The following is a 22,433-nucleotide window of genomic DNA, read 5'->3' as shown; positions in this document are numbered from 1 at the left end:
GTTGGTATGACTGTTGGAATTGTGGTTGTGATATCAACGTCTGATAATTTGGGACTTGGGCGAAGACCTAGAGTTTTCTTGAGTTGCAAAAGGAGTGAGAAATTTAGACCATCCGTAAAGCCGAAAATATTGAACAAAAAAACAAAAGACTATAGGCAATCCAGTTCGCAGAAATGTGGCTGTTCATTTGTGTTGAAAGAGGAATTACGAAACGAAGGTGGATGGATAGTGGGTATTATGTGTGGAACTCATAATCATACTATGGGGGAGCATCTTATAGGTCGTGCATTCGTCGAAATGTTAAAAGCTGAAGAAAAATTGATTGTTCAAGATTTGTCTTTGAGTGGTGTTAAACCGCGTGAAATTTTACCCCTCTTGAAATAGAGAGATGACAATAATTTGTCAAACAAAAGTACTTTATACAATTATTGTCACAAGAATCAGTTGGTTCGGTTGAGCGGAAGAAACCAAATGCAAGAATTTCTAAAAAATTTAGATGAATTTGGTTACACAGAGTTTCATAGGGATAATCCAGTAAAAATTGAATGTAGAGATTTGTTGTTTGCACATCCCCAATCAATTCATTTAGCAAAGTGTTTTCCTGAGGTCATTGTCATGGATTGCACGTACAAGACGAATGTGTTCAAGATGCCATTGTTTGAAGTTGTTGGGTTCACATCCACGATGAAGACATTTTGTATTGCTTTTGGGTATTTGGAGAGTGAGAAAGAAGCTTCTTACCTTTGGGTTTTGAAGAGGTTGTGTGATATTATGGACTACAAAACTACTTCTGTAAAGATAATTATGGTTGATTGTGAGTTGACATTTATGAATGCGATAGCTGTAGTGTTTCCTGAAGCTACACACTTCTTGTGTCGAGTTCACATCAGGAGGAACATTGAGACAAAGGCCAAAAAAAACATTTGAGAAATTTGTTGAGTATGAACAATTTATGTTTATGTTCGAAACAGTGATAACAACTCGTACTGAAGTTGAGTACTTGGAACACCTACGTTATTTTTAACTTGAGTACGGAGATCATTATGATGTGGTGGAATACATAAAAGACCAATGGTTTTCGAACTACAAAGAAAGGTTTTTCTCGGCTTGGATAGATCTCCATATGCATTTTAGTACTTCAAGCAGTAATCGAGTTGAAAGTATGCATTCCTCTTTGAAGAGACATTTGGGTTCTAGCAATGGTAACTTCTGCCGAATCTTTAATTTGATTAATAATCTCCTGACAAACCAAGTGATAGAAATTGAAAGTTCTTTTAATAGGAGCTTGAATATCTGGGATCATCGTTACAAACAAAACACATATGTGCAACTTAGAGATGCATTGGATTTGATAGCAAAAGAGTTAATAAGGTCTGTTAGAGTTGGGACAGATGAAATTCGTTGTCGTTGTGTTTACAAGAGTATGTATGGGCTTCCTTGTGCGCGTGAGTTATGTGAAATTGTTCTAATTGGTAGGGGAAACATCCCTTTATCTTTGATACACCCTAGGTGGAGACAACTTAGTAGCACTCCGATTGATCTTCCTAATGGGTCCTCTAATATTCAGCCCGAGCTTGCACAGATTCAAAAGAAGTTTCAGTTGCTCTCAGATGAACAAAATGTTTTGATGTTGAAAAAATGTGTAGAACTAGGTGATCCAAAGGCAACTTTCATGTGAGAGCCTCAAGTTAACACCAATGTGAGGGGTAGGCCATCTGGAATAAAAATTGGTGTGAAGACTTGTAAAGGTAAAAGTGACACAAAGAGAGAGCCTTCAGCTTTCGAGTATGCACAAACAGTTGAGGAACAAATTGCAAGTTAAGAAAGCAAGAATGGTAAAGCCAAGAAGTTGGTACCATGCAAAAGAAAACCAAGAGGAACTCATATTCAAGTGTTTGTAGATTTACCTGAAATTGGGTCTAATTGGGATGATGGGTTATGTGACTTAAATCCATTGATACGAGACTTCATTATGGATTGGCAAGATGTTGAACCGAATGGATATTGTGGATTTAGCGCGATTGCACGATGCTTCGGGTCTAATGGAGATGATGCATGGATTACTGTGAGGGCTCTTATCTTGACAGAGTTGATTTCCCATGAGGCAGATTATACTTTAATGATGGGTGGAGAAGAACGAAAAGAAGCGATCAAGACAAATCTATGATGTACAGTTCCATATACGATGAACCCCAATAAACTTCCTTCAATTGAATTTTTAGCTGCTAATACTTTTTAGTGTGTCCTTGTCGTCATTGGAGAGAAAGAATGTATGTCATACTTTCCTTTGTGGGATCTGCTCCCTCGATCCAACTTCGTGTCCGATAAGCGCAATAGGCCACATTGGAGGAGGCACACATTTTGTGAAACTCGTGCTTGAAGATGATAGTCCTATTCCACAACTTGCTCCAGGATGGGAGTCATTTGCATGGACAGAAATTAAACTTGTGATTGGGCAACTATAATGGGACCAAAGATCATGAAGTGATATAAAAGGGTTCCAAAAAATATTATGGATTTAGATCTTTCGTAACTATCATTGTACTAACAAGATTTTTTGGCTTTAATATTTATTTTGTGTATGTACATATACTGTCAGAAATATTAGGGTTTATACCAATACCAATCGATTCCCCCACTACACAGATAACTTGTATTTGAACACAATTCAACTCCAGACAAATTCTAAATATCAACTACAACCTATACTAATATGCCTAACTTGCTAAACAACTATTAACAACAGATAATAATGTAAAGCAGAATTAAACGCATACCACAACACAAAGATATACCATGGTTCGGCCAATGGTGCCTACTTCCACAAGAGCTAGTCCTTTATAAAGTGGGAATGAAGATTACAATCTCTCCTTTCAGTCTCTCACCTTACTAGATCACTCCTCTCTCTTTACAGGGTTGTCTCTCAATCTTGATTGCTTTCAAGATTGGGTTTCTCTCTTTGTTCTTGTGTATTTTCGTGTCTTTTTTGAGTGTTAGGTTTTGCCAAAAACTCTAACTCTTATTGCAAACTCGCGGTCCACAAAAAATAGAACTCTTCTGAAAATAGGATTTAGCGCGGGGTGCGCCTCGAGCAAGCACATCTGTGCGCGGGGTACGCTGAAGGTTTTGGAAGTCGACCAAGGCATGGGCGCAGAGCGCGCCTTGGGCAAGACCAAGTTGAGCGCGCACGCTCAGGCTTCTCCATGCAGGCCGAAATCCTTTTCTCCTTATGTGAGGGATAACTCTAACAATCTCCCCCTTTTGAACAGTGAGGGGGGATACCTCCATGTAATTTCCAAATCAACAGGAGGAGTCTGCTACCATTCCGGCGGTAGCACAACAAACATCAAACTTACCTTTCGGTAAGACTTTAGTCATCATATCCTACCCGTTCTTATCGGTATATATCTTCTCGATACACAAATGATTGTCTTCGAGTACTTCTCTAATCCAATGATAACACACGTGTATATGCTTGGATCTAGAATGAAAACTCGGATTCTTGCTTAAATGGATGGCACTCTGACTGTCACATAGAACTACCAACTGTTTCTGCTTTAGCCCTAGTTCGTTGAAGAACCTCTTCATCCATATCATCTCTTTGCAACACTCAGTGGTTGCAATATACTCGACTTCTGTAGTGGAGAGGGCAACACATTTTTGCAACTTTGATTGCCAAGAAACTGCTACCCCTGCAAAAGTAACCAGATAACCGGAAGTGGACTTTATCGAGTCAACATCACCCGCCATGTCTGCATCAGTGTAGCCTTGAAGTAAGGGCTTACTTCCACCAAAGCATAAACACGATTTGGAAGTGCCCTTGATTTATCTCAATATCCACTTAACAGCTTCCCAATGCTCCTTCCCCGAATTTGACAGAAAATGGCTTACATCGCCCACGACAAAAGCAATACCCGGTCTTGTACACACCATTGCGTACATCAAGCTGCCCCCTGTGGATGCATAAGGAATTTTTTCCATCTGACTCTGCTCATGCTCACCCTTTGGACACATCTCTTTAGTCATGCAGAACTGGCCACCAAGCGGACAACTGATTGGCTTCGCTTGATCTATGTTGAATCTCTTCAACACCTTTTCAATGTAGCTTTCTTGAGAAAGCCACAACTTCCCACTCTTTCTGTCAAGAGTGATACGCATCCCAAGTATCTGCTTTGCTTGATCCAAATCCTTCATCTCAAAGGACTTACTCAAGTCTTTCTTCAGTTTGAATATTTTGTTGATGTTTGGGCCAACTATCAACATATCATCCACATACAACAATAGCACTATGAAATCTCCAAATGGAAATCTCTGAACAAACACACAATGATCGGAAGCAGACTTCTTGTATCCTTGCTTCGCCATAAATGAATCAAACTTTATGTACCACTGCCTCGGTGCCTGCTTCAACCCATACAAGCTCTTTATTAACTTGCATACTAGGTGCTCCTTGCCTTTCATCTCAAACCCTTCTGGCTGGTCCATATAGACATCTTCTTCAAGGTCTCCATGAAGAAACGCTGTCTTAACATATAGCTGCTCAACATCTAGGTCCATACTTGCGGTCATACCCAATACCACCTGGATAGAAGTCATCTTCACTACAGGAGAGAAAATCTCATCAAAGTCAATCCCTTTTCTTTGACCGAATCCTTTCACAACAAGGTGAACTTTGTGCCTTGGGTGAGGATTGTTCTCCTCATGCTTGACTTTGTATATCCACTTATTCTTGAGAATTTTTCGTCCTTGTGGTTTCTCAACTAACTCATAAGTGTGATTCTTATGCAAAGAATCCATCTCGTCATGCATGACCTTCAACCACTTTTCTTTGTCTGTATCTTCAAGTGCCTCTTGATAATACATAGGTTCTCCACCGTCTGATAGTAGCACGTACGTATGTGGTAGATACCTGGTTGAAGCTAGTCTCTCTCTGTTTGATCTCCTTGCCCTATCTGCTGGTGCCTCAGGAGGATGCACTTCTGCTTGTTCTGGTGGTGGTTCATGCATCTCATTTGCATCTTCTATACCAATAGGTTCTATCCCATCATGAGCAATAGGATTCTCATCATGAGCTTCAAACTCATGGTTCTCTGCATTCTCAATGCCTTCTGCTCGTTCCACAGTAGGAACTTCTGGTTCTGAATCAACAAGATCATTAGTGAAAGCCTGTAGCTTCTCACCTTCCTCAAAGTCTGCTATGGTTTGGTCTTCCAGGAACACAACATCTCGACTTCGGATTACCTTCTTGTTAATCGAATCATAAAGTTTGTAACCAAACTTTTCATTTCCATAATCCAGAAAAATGCACTGCTTGGCTTTGTCATCAAGCTTGGATCTCTCATCCTTCGAAATATGCACAAATGCCCTGCACCCAAATACCCTAAAGTATCCATAATCAACATCTCTGCTTGACCATACTCTCTCTGGATAATCACTATTCAGAGGCTTTGACGGCGATAAGTTGATCACATGCACGGCTGTACGCATTGCTTATACAAAGTAGGTTCTAGGTAGCTTAGAGTGAGATAACATGCATCTCATCCTCTATATAATGGTACAGTTCATTCTCTCTGCTATTCCATTCTATTGCGGTGTCTTGGGAACGGTCTGCTTATGACGAATCCCATGACTCTAGCAATACTCTTCAAACCACCCGATATACTCACCCCCATTATCTGAGCGAATACACTTCAACAACTTTCCAGTCTCTCTTTCCACCATGCTATGGAATTTCTCAAACACGCCAAGTACTTCATCCTTGGTCTTCAGACTATAGGCCCATATCTTTCTTGATGCATCATCAATGAAGGTCACAAAGTATGAAGCTCCCCCATGGGACTTCACTTTTATAGGACCACATAAGTCTGTGTGTACTAGTTCAAGGACATTGTCCTTTCTGTGAGACGAGAATCTTTGGAAAGACACCCTGTGTTGCTTTCCTACCAAACAATACGTGAGTACATGTATTTAAATGTGTACCTTTAATGTCTGGCAATGCCTTTTGCTTAGCAAAAACTTCCATCCCTTTTATGCCCATATGACACAGTCTCTTGTGCCATAATTCGGAGGAAGCTTCTTCTTCTGCCGCATTTACTTCTGCTTTACACAAACTAGCCTGTGTTTTGTAAAGAGAGCAAGTTTTCTTCCCTCTGGCTTCTACAATGGAACCTCTACTCAGTTTCCATACCCCGTTACCAAACGAGTTTACAAAGCCATCATTATATAACTTCCCAGCCGAAATTAGGCTTAGCCGAATGTAAGGGACATATTTTACATCCTTGAGTGTCAAGGTGTAGTCGACATTGGTTTCTACATGAACATCACTAATGCCTATAATCTTCGAGACGCCATTGTTACCCACCTTCATTTCACCATATTCACCACCGCTATAGGTAGTGAAGAATTCCCTGTGTGGTGTGACGTGATAGGATGCTCCTGCATCTATCACCCACTCTGTATCCTGACATGAGGTACTAATACAGTACACACCACAATCTGACATAATTCCCACTAGGTCGTCGACTAGTGCGGTAGTATCTTTGCCTGTGTTTCCGTTTTTCTGCACCATGTCTTCATGTACACAGTTATTCTTCTCATCCCTCTTCAGTGTTCTGCACTCATATCTAAAGTGGCCATTGATGGCACAATAGTAACATTGCCTCTCTGCCTTATGAGTTTTAGCTTCACCCCTAGATTTACTTCTGTCATCACCTCTAGAACGAGATGGTTTTTTGTATCTACCTCTCCCCCATTTCTCTGTGACAAGGATCTCTGAGTGAGAGGAGCTGCCTTTTGAACTCCTTCTAGTCTCCTCATTCAACAAAGATGCGGTAGCCATATCCATGGTAACGATTCCATCCTTGGCTGCTCCGTGTAGAGATACTGCTAATGTCTCCCAACTTTCGGGTAGAGAGCCTAATAGAAACAAAGCCTCAACTTCGTCTCCTAAATTAATCTTCATCAAATGCATCTGATTAATGGTATTCTGTAATTCGTTACAATGCTCAGACATTGAAGAACCTTCTTGGTACTTCGTGTCGGCAAACTTCTTAACGACCATCACTTTGTTTCCGCCCGACTTCCTCTCATAAAGGTCTTCGAGTTTCTTCCACAAACCAAAAGATGTAGTCTCTTGGGATACATGGTGAAAGACACTGTCGTCAATCCACTGTCGAATGTACCCAATTACTTTTCTGTCAAGCTTGCTCCACTCAGCCGCAGCAACCGCTTTCGGTTTTTCTCCTCCATTCTCAATGGGTTGTGTTAAGTCCTTGCAAGAAAGCAAGTCTTCCATCTTGGCTTTCCAAATGCTGTAGTTCTTCCTATTTAGACTCGTCATGCGAGTGTTCATGGAATGGTCCATTTCTACAAGTTATTTAAACTCAAATCTTCTCTCAGGAATTTTGTCAAACACCTTCTGACCAAGATTTGGATAACACCTTAGGCTAATCTAACCAAGGCTCTGATACCACTTGTTGGGGTTTATACCAATATCAATCAATTCCCCTACTACACAGATAACTTGTATTTGAACACAATTCAACTCCAAACAAATTCTAAATATCAACTACAACCTATACTAACATGCCCAACTCGCTAAACAACTATTAACAACAGATAATAATGTAAAGCAGAATTAAACGCATACCACAACACAAATATATACCGTGGTTCGGCCAATGGTGTCTACTTCCACAAGAGCTAGTCCTTTATAAAGTGGGAAGGAAGATTATAATCTCTCCTTTCAATCTCTCACCTTACTAGATCACTCATCTCTTTTTACAGGGTTGTCTCTTTGTAAAGGTTGTCTCTCAATCTTGATTGCTTTTAAGATTGGGTTTCTCTTTTTGTTTTTGTGTATTTTCGTGTCTCTTCTAAGTGTTAGGTTTTTCCAAAAACTTTAACTCTTATTGCAAACTCGTGATCCACAAAAAATAGAACTCTTCTGAAAATAGGCTTGAGCGCGGGGTGTGCTGAAGGTTCTTGAAGTTGACCAAGACATGGGCGCGGGGCGCGCCTTGGGCAAGACCAAGTCGAGCGCGCGCGCGCTTAGGCTTCTCCATGTAGACCGAAATACTTTTCTCCTCATGTGAGAGATAACTCCAACAAGAAATTGCAGAATGTATTAGAATATGTCAGAAATGGTATTAACTAGTTTTTGTTAAGTGCTATGTAAATAATATTAATATGTTAGAATATGTTAAGTACGGTGCTCTGTAAATTGTATTAATATGTTAGAATGTTAAGTGCTCTGTAAATGGTAGAATATGTCAGAATGTGTAATAATCTACTAATATGTCAGAAATGACAATATGCAAAAAGGTCTAACATAAGGAGCTTGATATGTTGCATGATGGTCTAACATAAGGAGCTTGATATGTTGCATGATTCTGTCGTTTGACTTCTTCTGCATATGTACTAGTTAGTGATCTTCCCACTTATCAACCCATAATGAACTCCTTTCTTGTTCAATGTGGCATTGGACTTGGGCCACATCTTGGCTATGGGTGTGAGGTTTTATCTTAAAAGGTCTTGGTACTAATTAGTAATCTTCCCACTTTATCAACCCATAATGAACTCCTTTTCTTGTTCAATGTGGGACTATTCCTCTTTTCGGTCCACACACTCTAATAGAATAAATATAATAAATTTCATAAAATTGTCTGCTGTCCTGACCACTAGGCACCAGTACTTGTACGCTCACCAATTCACCATCTATCTTCAGTTTTCCAAATTTGCAAAATTTTCAACTGTGTAGGCTATTTATTCACACATTCATAACATACAACTTTAGCTTTAAAACTGAGATTTTCATGCGAAAATGCTCACCCGACAAAAAGACACTCAGACACAGACATACGGCACAAGGAAACCCTTGGCAATGCTATTGGAATAAAAGTTGAATCTCCATTGTCACGCACAGCTGATCTGATTTCTTTTCAATGGAAAATTTACGATTTTGTCTTGATCGAATAATGAGCATATGGATCTTGTACTACATAATTCTTGCTTCATCCAGTCGAGACTAGAGATATTCCTGCATAGTTCCAGAGGGATACGAAAGCTCCCACTTAACCAATCTATTTACCCATTTTCCGACTTGATCATTCCCATCTTTAAGTTGCAAAACTTTCATAATTTCCTTTCTACCAACTAGCGGTTTCATTGCTCACACACTTTCTTCTTCTTATTCTTCCAGCTTAACCCCTTTCTTCTTTTTCGACAAAAGGTAATCCAGTGAGAAACCGAAAACTTGTGTGTGAACAGTTAACACACCCTGTCACCCCGTCACGAGGTGTGTGACCAACTTAAAACGGGGTGTGGAGACAGTTTGTTGACAGGGTGTGGAGAGATACAATCGGGGTGTGACGAGTATTACTCATATTTTATAATGTAGAAGATTACAAAATTTCCTAAATACTAGAATATCCTATGTTACAAACTAGAAATTGCCCGTGACTCTGTCACGAAGCTTTTAAAAATAATTGTTCTCTTAATTGTTTTTTGTTTGTACATTTAACCTTTGTACAACATATTTTGTAAAATCACCAAGAAAATGGATTATTTAAGTTGTAAAATTACAAAATAAAATAACCAAAAGACAACAACTTCCGCAGATAAGGATGACATATAGGTTTATTCCAACAAAACTTCTAGATACACGATATTTGTAGTGCAATTAGAAACATCTGGTGGAAGGATGACACTAATTCTTTTTGATGATGTGCATCTTGAGAGGGCCACATACAATTGTCCATGACTAAAAACAGGTGTCTGTAGATCTATCCCAACGTACTTGACTGATTGTCCTTGTGATTTATTTATTGTCATTCCATACGCGAGTCTTACAGGGAATTGACGCCGTGTCATCAGAACTGCCATGTCATTAGATGAAGGCGTCAAAGAAATTCTCAGGAGAAGTACCGGCTCACCTGCTTTGTCTCCAATTAAAATCTTAGCCTGAATCACTTTAGGAACACATTGAAGAACTATTAGTCGTGTTCCATTGCAAAGTCCATTTTTTGGTGCTATATATCTTAGCAGCATAATCGGGCTCCCACGTTTTAGCTTTAGTTGGAAAGGAGGTAAACTTGAGGGATCAAGTGAATTCAAAAACTCACTTGGATAATCACCTCCATTCGCGGGAGAGTTGCCATTTTTTTCAACTGATTTATCTGCTGCTAAATATTCAATAACATCTCTAGGAAACAATTTTAAGGCAGTGTCATTGATTTTCTTGACATCGTCATTACGTGCAGCTAGAATAGTACGCTCTCTTAGAAAATCAGTTGAAGTTATGCCCTCCACGTTCAAATTTGGGTACATAGAGTAAATGAGTTCTTCAAGATTTCTGCAATGTCGTATCCCAGATGGAAGCTCTACAGTATCTTTCGGATTCGTTCCAATCTAAACAAATCAATTAAACTTAGACAATGAGCTACTATGTAAGAGTATTTGCAAAAATACAGTTCAAAATAAATTGTTAAAGTAGATATTTTACCTCTTTCAAATAGTTTGCAAAGTCGATGTTATCTGGCTTTGTCATATCAAGCCGCATGTTTTGAACCAGATGTAAGACTTCCACATATCTCCAGAGCGAAGATCGTCTCAATGATGCAGTGACAAATTCTTCACGGACACCTTTCGGTATAACAAGCAAAGTTTGCCTAAAATCCCCTCCGAGAATCACAGTGATTCCACTAAATGGCTGCTTATTGCAACATATATCCAGGAGCGATCGATCAACAGCTTCTACACAGTGTCTATGTTGTATGGGGACTTCATCCCAAATAATAAGTTTCGTCTCTTTGAAAAGTCTAGCTTGCAATGATTCTTTACCAAATCCACATACTGTGGCTTCTAACATATCTAGTGGTAACCTAAATGTTGAGTGGGCAGTTCGGCCTCCAGACAATAATAAAGACGCAATTCCAGAAGAAGCCACCATAATCACCATATTACCGATACTACGACATGATGCTGCAACTGTATTGTATAGAAATGTTTTTCCAGTACCCGCAGCTCCATTTAAGAAAAATAATTTTCCTTTAGCATTGTGCACAGAATCCGTCACTGCATTGAAAGCTTGACATTGCTCTTCATTGAGACGACTTACATTATCATCTGCCACCTGTTGTAGTCCCTCATACTGAAGTTGTTGTTGCTCCAAAATAAGTCTATTGCCAACTACCTTATTCCAATTTTCTCTCATTAGTGGCAAGTCTAGGAAATCTGAAAGCTTCTTAGCACTCTCAAAAAGGATTTGGTCCAATAAAAATAAGCCGTAGTCTTTTAGTTGGTCGTCAGATGGATTTGAAATGAGAAACAATGTTTTCATCTTGGGTGCAAGATCATCACATATTTGTAATGCAAATCTATCCCACAATAGTTTTGGACGTGTTGGAGTGTACTCTAGAAGGATAACACTGAAAAGTCTTCGTAGTTGATACCCAGTTTGCATCATAGTTGCCTCCTCTAAACACTGTTTTCACTCCTCATCATCTTCTAATAGTCCCCGTGCTATACATGCGGCTCTAAATGTACTATATGGAACACCATCTACAAATTTTAATGATTCAAATGATTACGGGCCCTTTACAACAGTTAACAACAAGCGAAGATAGAAACGTTCACCTGCATTTGGACTTGTAAAATACATCCGACCAATAGCATAACAACTTTTGCTCCTGGGTGTCCAAATTTTCTCAGACTTGTCGTAAACAAAGTGTTGAGGGAATTCTTGATAAGTGTACTTTCTGACATGTGGATATTTAGCACAACATTCGAAGAATGCATTTAGAGTTGATTTCTGACGCTTAGTTTGAGCAATAATATCTTCTATCGGTTCTGTTGCTTTATAAATAACCCGATGCATTCCAGGCAAGTGGACTGCCAAGCGAACAACATTTGGTACCTCCTCATGCATTCTAAACTCTAATAGATGCCACACAGCTTCTGGTGGTCTGATATATCTCCCGTCGATGTACTGTTGGATCTCGTCATTCGCTCCAGTTAGCACCATAGTTGTTTTGTCAAATCCCTTGTAAATATACTTAGTGATATATTTGACAGCCCGAACTGATGCACATATTTCAACGTTAATGTGGCAATCGAACATTTCAGATAGATACGGATTGTACAGAGCGACATTTTGGTTATCAACGGTATGCTCACCTCTTATCTTGCTTTTGACCTTGTACACTTTTCCTGTGTTGCGACGCATATAAAGATGGTACCCTTCTTGATCCATCGTTGTCTTTCCAACAAATTCTCATGGATAATGGAACCTGCACTTGCCATCTTGCATACACGGTGCTTCTGGGTTTTCAGCACCACAGGGACCATGAATCATGCACTTCATAACGGTCTTAAAGAGTGCAGGTTGAGTGTCTGGGTCTGGAATCTCGGCAGAAACTATTCAATCCACTTGTTTAGTGGTGCGAATCTTATCCTCATGTTGAAGGAATATGAGAGCGTGCATGTGTGGGAGGTCGCATTTTTGAAATTCAATGGTGTAAACATGTGCCAATGCACGTCCAAACACATCATTTTTTAAGATTTCATTCATTATCGCTTTTCGCTTCATCTCAAATACTCGGGCGACTAACGTAGGTTTATCAGATGCTGTTTGGTGACTCTTAAGCTCATTTTGAATTTCTAGCCAATCCGGATTTGCAGTGACCGTAACAAAGACATCCGGATGTTTATTGTATCGTGTGATCGCCATTGCATCTTGATAAATCTCATACATATGCCTTGGACTCCCTGTATGAGACGATGGCAGAATAAAACGCTGGCCCACTTGATATGGATTCAGTCCCTGTGTTACAACATCTGTCAATCCTGAATACAACTCTGCACGAATCTCAGCTTGATGATCTCTGAAATAGCACAACTTGTTCTGTTCGGTTGAATCCCAACCGTCAACAACAAATTCTTGGCATAGAGGCCCTGCCTGCAAGATCGTTGAATATTCTGTCGGGCAATCAAACAAACGATAAGCATAGTACTGCGTCTGGGTCAAACGCACATCTGTTGGACGATTATTTATGACATCCCATTGGCGTAGATCAGGAGACCAACCGAGTTCTCCTCGAGGAAATAGAAGAACATAATGCAGTGGCAAATAAGTGGGATTACACTCACTTATCCTCTCTAACCCTCCCCCTCTCAAACGAAGAACAATATCTCGCAAGCTATCAACCTCATTCCCATTACCTGGTAATACCACAACAATTTCCTCAGTAGATGGAAGGTTATATCATCGTTGGTCACTACCAGAGCTGTAATGAAGACGGACAGGAATACTGTTGTTTGCAGAACCATTTGAATTTAAAATCTCAAAAGCATTCTTATAGAACTTGTAGAAGTCATTGTACTGAATAAGAGTGTCTTGAATGATTTTTAAGACGTCCCATGACAAATGAGGATTCCGACTAAGGCGGTGATTCAAAGCCTCATTTCCATCATAAAAGTCAAGTTGTGAATAGACAGGATCCCTTCTTGGATCTGCCAGCAGTAATCCGACTCTATGGTAGAGTCTTCCGTGTATAACAAATGACATTGGACTATGCCCATGCAATACACGCATGTCTGGATTAACACCAAGGCTGGTAAAAGCATTACACGCATTGTATGATTGAATGTGCTCACGAAATGACCTCGCATTGGCATCAGATCCTTCATACAATGATTTAAAGGCAGGGGGCAATTCAGAAAGCAAAGGCAATTTGATCTTTCCTTGTAAACAGCACATCCCAAATAGAGGTCTGTTTTTGGTTGACTTTGATAGTTTCATCTTTCCAATGTAGGGCATAACAGAATCCACATTGCACATCTATTTGACCGAGATAATGTTGTCCTTTTCGTAGAGTAGGTACATCTTGCATGCGATTCTTTTCTTGGCGAGCGCGTTGAGCTAATTGTCGCTGAGTAGGTACTAACCCTCGTGAGATAGTATGTTGAGAAAGAGTTGAAGAATTAGTATTTCTTTTCCTTCCTGAATGCTAATAGAGAAATTAAGTGTCAAAAATTGATTTAAAGAAACATATACTTTACAATATAAGGAATAAGATGGAGAATATTTCTTTTAGAAAAAAGAAAAAAAAAACATTAATGCTAATATTACTATATGCATCTGAAAATTGTCAAAAATTGCTTTAAACATAATTAATAGTTTAACCAACAACTTACAAATGAGATAACTACAAAAACAAAAATAGTATATCAAATCTTTGCTTCACAATATATATAATAAGAATTCGCAATGCATCTTCGTAGTATTTAAAAAATTGATAGCATGACATGTCCAGTAGTAATTACCTCTCAATTGTTAATACATGATGGTTAATATTCCATGAATTAGATGAAAAATTCTTCATACTACGGTAGAAAGAAACAGGTATTTTATAGCTTAGTTTACCAAGATATCATTTTTTTTACTTTTTCGGCTGTAGAGGCTAACAAAAGTACAGAAGAAGTGGAGAAGTGGTATGAATAAAAAAAAAATACCTTAATATTCTCAACATTTTGAACGCGAAATTGCTCCCGAAGTCTTGCTCTATGAATTTCTACTTCCGTTTGCTGTACTATTCCTTGTGAGATGGAATGTTGAGAAAGAGCTGAAGAAGTTGAATTCTGAGAAACATTGTAATCGTTTCTGTTGTTATTTCTTTTCCTTCCTGAATGCTAATAATAATACATTCGTCCAAAAAGTGACAAAAATTTATTTAAACAAACAATATAAGGAATAAGATAAATAATATAAAAAATAACAACTCATAATCAGTTTGTTACTTTTTAGACTGTAGATGCTAACAAAAGTACAGAAGAACTGGAGAAGGTATAGTATAAAAAGATACCCCAATATTCTCAGCATTTTGAGTGTGCAATTGCTCCCGAAGTCTTGCTCTATGAATTTCTACTTATATTTGTTGTTCCATGATGATTATACCTTTTAACTTAAAAAATAAACGGTAATCGTACCTCAATTGATTTAAAAGACCCTCCAAATCATAATTGGATACACTAAAGAAAATAAATAAATACAGACCTTATTATGCAAGAGTTTTTTCCAAGTGTAGTCAATTTTCTCACTCAACTCCCCGCCAAAGAGTTTTTTCCAAGTGTTCGCAAGAAAACTACTGAACAGAGGGATACAAATATAATAGAACAATGTTAATTTAAACAATGATATGTTTGCAAGAATTGCTTATGATTCTTGTCAGTTTCACTTGATCCAGAAGTATTGCAGGTAGTCCCAAATTTCCCCAAAGTGAAGACACTCAGGCATTCAGCTCATAAAAGGAGCAGCCACACATGGAACTCAATAACATGACGAAAATAACCTAATTATAGTAAAAGTACATTATTTATATGTTACCTACTCGACTACTACTTATCTAAGCAAAGAAGGCATGTGTCTTAAATGTGATGCACAATACTTCAAGATCCTAGAAAAAGGAGTCTGTTGATAGTTACATTTTAAAATTGCTATATCAATACAAAGCCTTACCTGTGAGGATTGAGAATAGGTATGGAAGTTCGACCAGCCTTGCCTTTGGACTTGGTTCGACCCACCCAAGAATATAACTTCCAGGTTCAACCATGTGCAACATTAGGAAAAAAAAGAAAACAGAAAACCAGAATGACCTGGTCACCTGGCCCATTGGCTAACTCAGAAAATGGACGTAATAGTCAGTGGATCGACGTAATAGTTAGTGGATCGAGTGATTCCAGTCCAGTCCAATAACCAATTTATTAAATCTTAACTCCACACTTCCAAAGTCCATACTCCATCCAATGTTTCGAGGAGTACAACTCGTTTTACCAAAAACAAACAAACAAAAAAAAGCACTACAAATCTAGCTGAAAAATATGACCCAATCAACATTTTATAAAAAAAAAAAAAGTTTTATGACTTTTATCATAAATAAAATCGTAAATTACAGAAATGTCTCAAATCGAAATTCATTATGTCATTTGTGTTTGCATTCATTTAACAGATTGGATCTATTCCAATAAAACATCAATTACGATCTACCGTAATTCGAAAGCTCTAAGCATTACTTTGTTTCTTCTTTGTTATTGAGTTTGTGGCTTTGTGCAAATTTAAAAGCTCTGTGAAAGCTGAAAACTGAACCAAGCTCTGGTCCAACTTCAAGCATGAAGGCGAGGGATAGAGCTGAATATTAACGCTTAGGTTCCTATCCATGCTATTATCCCAAAATCGTACTTGAGAATTTCCCCAAAGTGAAGACACTCAGGCATTCAGCTCATAAAAGGAGCAACCACACATGGAACTCAATAACATGACAAAAATAACCTAATTATAGTAAAAGTACATTATTTATATGTTACGTACTTGACTACTACTTATCTAAGCAAAGAAGGCATGTGTCTTAAATGTGATGCACAATACTGCAAGATCCTAGAAAAAGGAGTTTGTTGATAGTTACGTTTTAAAACTGCTATATCAATACAAAGCCTTACCTGTGAGGATTGAGAATAGGTATGGAAGTTCGACCAGCCTTGCCTTTGGACTTGGTTCGACCCACCCCAGAATAAAACTTACAGGTTCAACCATGTGCAACATTAGGAAAAAAAAGCAAACAGAAAACCAAAATGACCTGGTCACCTGGCCCATTGGCTAACTCAAAAAATGGACGTAATAGTCAGTGGATCGACGTAATAGTTAGTGGATCGAGTGATTCCAGTCCAGTCCAATAACCAATTTCTTAAATCTTAACTCCACACTTCCAGAGTCCATACTCTATCCAATGTTTCGAGGAGTACAACTCGTTTTACCAAAAACAAACAAACAAAAAAAAGCACTACAAATCTAGCTGAAAAATATGACCCAATCAACATTTTATAAAAAAAAAAAAAAAAATAGTTTTATGACTTTTATCATAAATAAAATCGTAAATTACAGAAATGTCCCAAATCGAAATTCATTATGTCATTTGCGTTTGCATTCATTTAACAGATTGGATCTATTCCAATAAAACATCAATTACGATCTACCGTAATTCGAAAGCTCTAAGCATTACTTTGTTTCTTCTTTGTTATTGAGTTTGTGGCTTTGTGCAAATTTAAAAGCTCTGTGAAAGCTGAAAACTGAACCAAGCTCTGGTCCAACTTCAAGCATGAAGGCGAGGGATAGAGCCCAATATTAACGCTTAGGTTCCTATCCATGCTATTATCCCAAAATCGTACTTGAGAATTTCCCCAAAGTGAAGACACTCAGGCATTCAGCTCATAAAAGGAGCAGCCACACATGGAACTCAATAACATGACGAAAATAACCTAATTATAGTAAAAGTACATTATTTATATGTTACCTACTGGACTACTACTTATCTAAGCAAAGAAGGCATGTGTCTTAAATGTGATGCACAATACTGCAAGATCCTAGAAAAAGGAGTCTGTTGATAGTTACGTTTTAAAACTGCTATATCAATACAAAGCCTTACCTGTGAGGATTGAGAATAGGTATGGAAGTTCGACCAGCCTTGCCTTTGGACTTGGTTCGACCCACCTCAGAATAAAACTTACAGGTTCAACCATGTGCAACATTAGGAAAAAAAAGCAAACAGAAAACCAAAATGACCTGGTCACCTGGCCTATTGGCTAACTCAAAAAATGGACGTAATAGTCAGTGGATCGACGTAATAGTTAGTGGATCGAGTGATTCCAATCCAGTCCAATAACCAATTTCTTAAATCTTAACTCCACACTTCCAGAGTCCATACTCCATCCAATGTTTCGAGGAGTACAACTCGTTTTACCAAAAACAAACAAACAAAAAAAAGCACTACAAATCTAGCTGAAAAATATGACCCAATCAACATTTTATAAAAAAAAAAAAATAGTTTTATGACTTTTATCATAAATAAAATTGTAAATTACAGAAATGTCCCAAATCGAAATTCATTATGTCATTTGCGTTTGCATTCATTTAACAGATTGGATCTATTCCAATAAAACATCAATTACGATCTACCGTAATTCGAAAGCTCTAAGCATTACTTTGTTTCTTCTTTGTTATTGAGTTTGTGGCTTTGTGCAAATTTAAAAGCTCTGTGAAAGCTGAAAACTGAACCAAGCTCTGGTCCAACTTCAAGCATGAAGGCGAGGGATAGAGCCCAATATTAACGCTTAGGTTCCTATCCATGCTATTATCCCAAAATCGTACTTGAGAATTTCCCCAAAGTGAAGACACTCAGGCATTTAGCTCATAAAAGGAGCAGCCACACATGGAACTCAATAACATGACAAAAATAACCTAATTATAGTAAAAGTACATTATTTATATGTTACCTACTGGACTACTACTTATCTAAGCAAAGAAGGCATGTGTCTTAAATGTGATGCACAATACTGCAAGATCCTAGAAAAAGGAGTCTGTTGATAGTTACGTTTTAAAACTGCTATATCAATACAAAGCCTTACTTGTGAGGATTGAGAATAGGTATGGAAGTTCGACCAGCCTTGCCTTTGGACTTGGTTCGACCCACCCAAGAATATAACTTCCAGGTTCAACCATGTGCAACATTAGGAAAAAAAAAGCAAACAGAAAACCAAAATGACCTGGTCACCTGCCCATTGGCTAACTCAGAAAATGGACGTAATAGTCAGTGGATCGACGTAATAGTTAGTGGATCGAGTGATTCCAGTCCAGTCCAATAACCAATTTCTTAAATCTTAACTCCACACTTCTAGAGTCCATACTCCATCCAATGTTTCGAGGAGTACAACTCGTTTTACCAAAAACAAACAAACAAAAAAAAGCACTACAAATCTAGCTGAAAAATATGACCCAATCAACATTTTATATATAAAAAAAAAAAGTTTTATGACTTTTATCATAAATAAAATCGTAAATTAGAAATGTCCCAAATCGAAATTCATTATGTCATTTGCGTTTGCATTCATTTAACAGATTGGATCTATTCCAATAAAACATCAATTACGATCTACCGTAATTTGAAAGCTCTAAGCATTACTTTGTTTCTTCTTTGTTATTGAGTTTGTGGCTTTGTGCAAATTTAAAAGCTCTGTGAAAGCTGAAAACTGAACCAAGCTCTGGTCCAACTTCAAGCATGAAGGCGAGGGATAGAGCCCAATATTAACGCTTAGGTTCCTATCCATGCTATTATCCCAAAATCGTACTTGAGAATTTTAAAATAACTATTTCTGTTAATAATTCAATCGTACAAAAAGGTTGCAAAGTTAAAGAGAATGTAAAACGGGGCCTTCAAACAAACTGCAAGCATTGTTCACGTAGAAAATATGAGACGAACTTACTTGAAACATTGCCGGGGTGCAGTTTCTGGAGGATAAAAGGAGTTCAAGTAGTTCTACACTGTCTATGTTTAAAAGTCTTTTACTAATACACAGTTAATTCAGTAAGTGTTTGATTCTATATATAGAGGATGATAGAATTTGTTTTTGAGAATACTAATCTAGTAAGTGTTTGATTTAATCCGGGAGTAAGTGTTTGATTATATATATAGAAGAGGATAGAATTTCTTTTTTGTTTGATTAAATCTAGTAAGTGTTTGATTCAATATAGAATTTCTTTTTTTTAAACTACTAATCTCGAGGGGCATGAGATTAAATCTCAGCCGCCACATAGCACCAGTCCTATTATCCTACCTACATTAATATCCATTCTCCCAGGATACTCATATTGAGCCACGTCAGCAAAGTTTTTAAAATAGTCCCTACTTGAAAAATAATTACTCACTTTCTTACCAAAATAACCTTGAATTTGGCCTGCTATCTAATTTAATATAAGTCAAATTTGTCTTTTTTATGTGTTTTGGAAAAAAGAAACAAATCTACGCAATTATTTGAGTCATGCGCTGGGGTAATTTAGTAATTAAGAACCCAAAAAAGAGAAACAAAACCCAACCTTTCGTCAAACTCTTCCTCCCAAAACACCAGCCACCACCACTGCCAGTAACACTTTGAAATGAGCCAAAGATGGAAGTGTTTTCCCGATGGTAAATCTATCTTCTTATTAAAACTTCAAATTCAATCTCATTCAACTTCTGCATGAAGTTGTTGACAAAGAGTTTTCATAGCCATGATAAAAGCCAGTTACTTTTTGGAAGAAGAAGAAAGGTATGATTTTATATCTCTGAGTTGTTTATCGTTTATGACTTAGTTGTAATTCGGCATATATTTGTAATCACATTAATTTTTATTAGTGTTTTCTAATGGTTTGGATTGGATGTTCACTTTACATCTCGAGTTGCTTAATGAATTCCTCTAACTGGAAAAAAAAATAAAATAAAAAAAATAAAAAAAGATCAACAAATAAATCTCGCTAATTAGCGCTCTGTCTTAGAGATATATCACAAGGAGAAAAGAAGCTAACCACAAACACCATAAGCACTGTGTCGTGTCTTTGTTGGTATAACTGATGCAGTGATGCCATCTTATGAATGCTTTAAAAAGATATTATACCTTGATATAACAATCTTAATAAAACAATGGATTGTTTAGATTCTGTACTCCTGGGAGTCGAGAAGCAAGCATATACTTCATTCAATTTTTCACTATTCTTAGCAAGCTATGCTGCATTCAACTTTAATTTTCTTCGCCTCAATAGTTGGCACCTACGTTTTGGCTGCACCCACGAATAGACTATCCAAATTGATGATTTAATTATTTTTCAGTGTACATGGAAGTCTACCCACAGAGTTCACATGTTATCGATTTAATATGCTCCAACAAGAAACTAGGTACTACAGGATAGAAACTTGCAACTAACAAAAAGGTAAAACAGATAGTAATAAACAACTAGGTGACTTTGTTTTGATCTAGTGGAAAGCCATTAACCCATGCATAAATGCATGACACTTGCGGGGGAGAACGTAAGAAGGGACATACATAAATGAAATATGAATAAGCTTCATGCGAAAGAAAAGCAATTTGATAAAGCCCCTAAACCCATCCTTCACGAACTCTATAAAAGGATGTTTAATGAAATGTAACATCACAACAGGTAACCAACAGTAAAATAATTGGTACTGTGTTCTAAGAGTAAGACTTAGGATAATTCTAAAATTGGCTAGCTGTTAAGAAAGTTGCATCAATGGCTCACCTTATGGTGAACATTGTTGTTATGTTAGCAATACTGACATATATATAGTTTCTAAATGTTGAATTGATTTGGGTTGAGTTTTATTTTACCAATTTGATATTTCTTTTAAAATTTCTCAAGGTCAAATGCTTAATGGTTTGTGAAGTGGCTTTTATCCTTGATCGTAAGTACGAACAACTTCACCAGATGTCTGATGATCCCATGAATCAAGTTTTTTAGTAAGCTCTCTCTCTCATATTTAGCTTACTATTTGAACAACCTTGCGAGCTTAACTTGAATTTGATTTCTCTCTGGAGAGTTTTTGAGAGGCACTGCAATATGTGAAGCCCTTTAGTAGTTAAACGAACCCAGATGCTGTTAGGCAGGTTCGAGAGTATCCTCCAAATTAGTTTAATTATAGAAAACTGTTTTTGCTTTAAACTTATATTAAACACTTCTTCGGTATATAATAAAAAGTCCCATTTGTAGTATGATTACATGATTAGTTATTAATCATGATCACATAATCACATTTTGTAATGAGAAGAGAGAAAGTGTGTTGGTATTATACATTTGTATCCTGAGGGTTATACACTCATACCTGCCATGCCTATACCAGCATCACTCCTTGCTACAAGGGGAAACCGTTATTCAGAGTCATTCTTTTTTGCCATGGTTTAGGTTGTATTGTTGGAGTGGAACTCGCTATATCTTAAATTTATTTGACTTGAAATGAAAGGGATATTATGATTAATACTTCCAAGTGTTTATGGTGTGTGTGGTCTGTGTCATAGTTTGTTTTAGTAGCTCTATATTGGCAATATGATCCTTAACTGCCCTGTAGAATCCTGAGTAGGTACCAATTGGCCGAATTCGAGGTAATGTTTAGTATGTATTGTTTGATGAAAAAAAAAGCTTATTTGAGGATGTTGATTTTAGTATTAGAACCTACCTAAGAACAAATTTCAATGCTTAACCAATGATTTTGATGGTGCCAAGTTGAGAAACATATCATTCTTTAAGACTAAGCCCAACAAAATAATAATGGGTTAACACCTTATCATTGAACATAAGCTACCCACTCAGTTTCAGTTTAGGATCCTAATTGTTTTGAGTATTAATCTAATAACAAAAAATGTCTTTTTTATTTCAGGTGTCTCAGGAAGCATGTCAATCTAATTACCAGTGACTTTTGAGATGTGAGCATGGATAGGAGTTGGGTTTGGACGATACAATTTCATTCTCTGACGACGATTATGAAAGTTTACGATAGGAGCGTCCTGACAGTTGCTGTAAGTAATGATTTTGAAGGAGATATAACTGAAATCTTATTTGATAA

At 37.5% G+C, this 22,433-nt stretch overlaps 1 protein-coding gene across 1 annotated transcript; it reads right to left on the bottom strand.

The window, feature by feature from the left end:
* Positions 1 to 12,418: 12,418 nt before the first annotated feature.
* On the bottom strand, positions 12,419 to 13,837 carry LOC147504607 (uncharacterized). The gene is made up of 2 exons (XM_086605279.1): positions 13,309 to 13,837; positions 12,419 to 13,218 (listed from the first exon to the last, which is right to left on the bottom strand). The coding sequence occupies exons 1-2, from the start codon at positions 13,835 to 13,837 to the stop codon at positions 12,419 to 12,421; spliced, it is 1,329 nt and encodes a 442-aa protein (XP_086461405.1).
* Between the last annotated feature and the right edge of the window lie 8,596 nt (positions 13,838 to 22,433).

Source organism: Coptis chinensis, chromosome 4, assembly GCF_015680905.1.
Source record: "Coptis chinensis isolate HL-2020 chromosome 4, ASM1568090v1, whole genome shotgun sequence".
NCBI classification, from domain to species: domain Eukaryota; kingdom Viridiplantae; phylum Streptophyta; class Magnoliopsida; order Ranunculales; family Ranunculaceae; genus Coptis; species Coptis chinensis.
Note: the sequence above shows the minus strand (reverse complement) of the source record. Positions and strands in the feature narration are given on the sequence as shown.

What these genes read in the sequence shown, in the direction of transcription:
- LOC147504607 (XM_086605279.1), bottom strand. Translation starts at nt 13,837, where the DNA reads ATGTGCAATGTGGATTCTGTTATGCCCTACATTGGAAAGATGAAACTA. An exon ending in AAATGGTTCTGCAAACAACA is followed by an intron (nt 13,219 to 13,308) that starts GTATTCCTGTCC and finishes TGGTATTACCAG; the next exon opens with GTAATGGGAATGAGGTTGAT.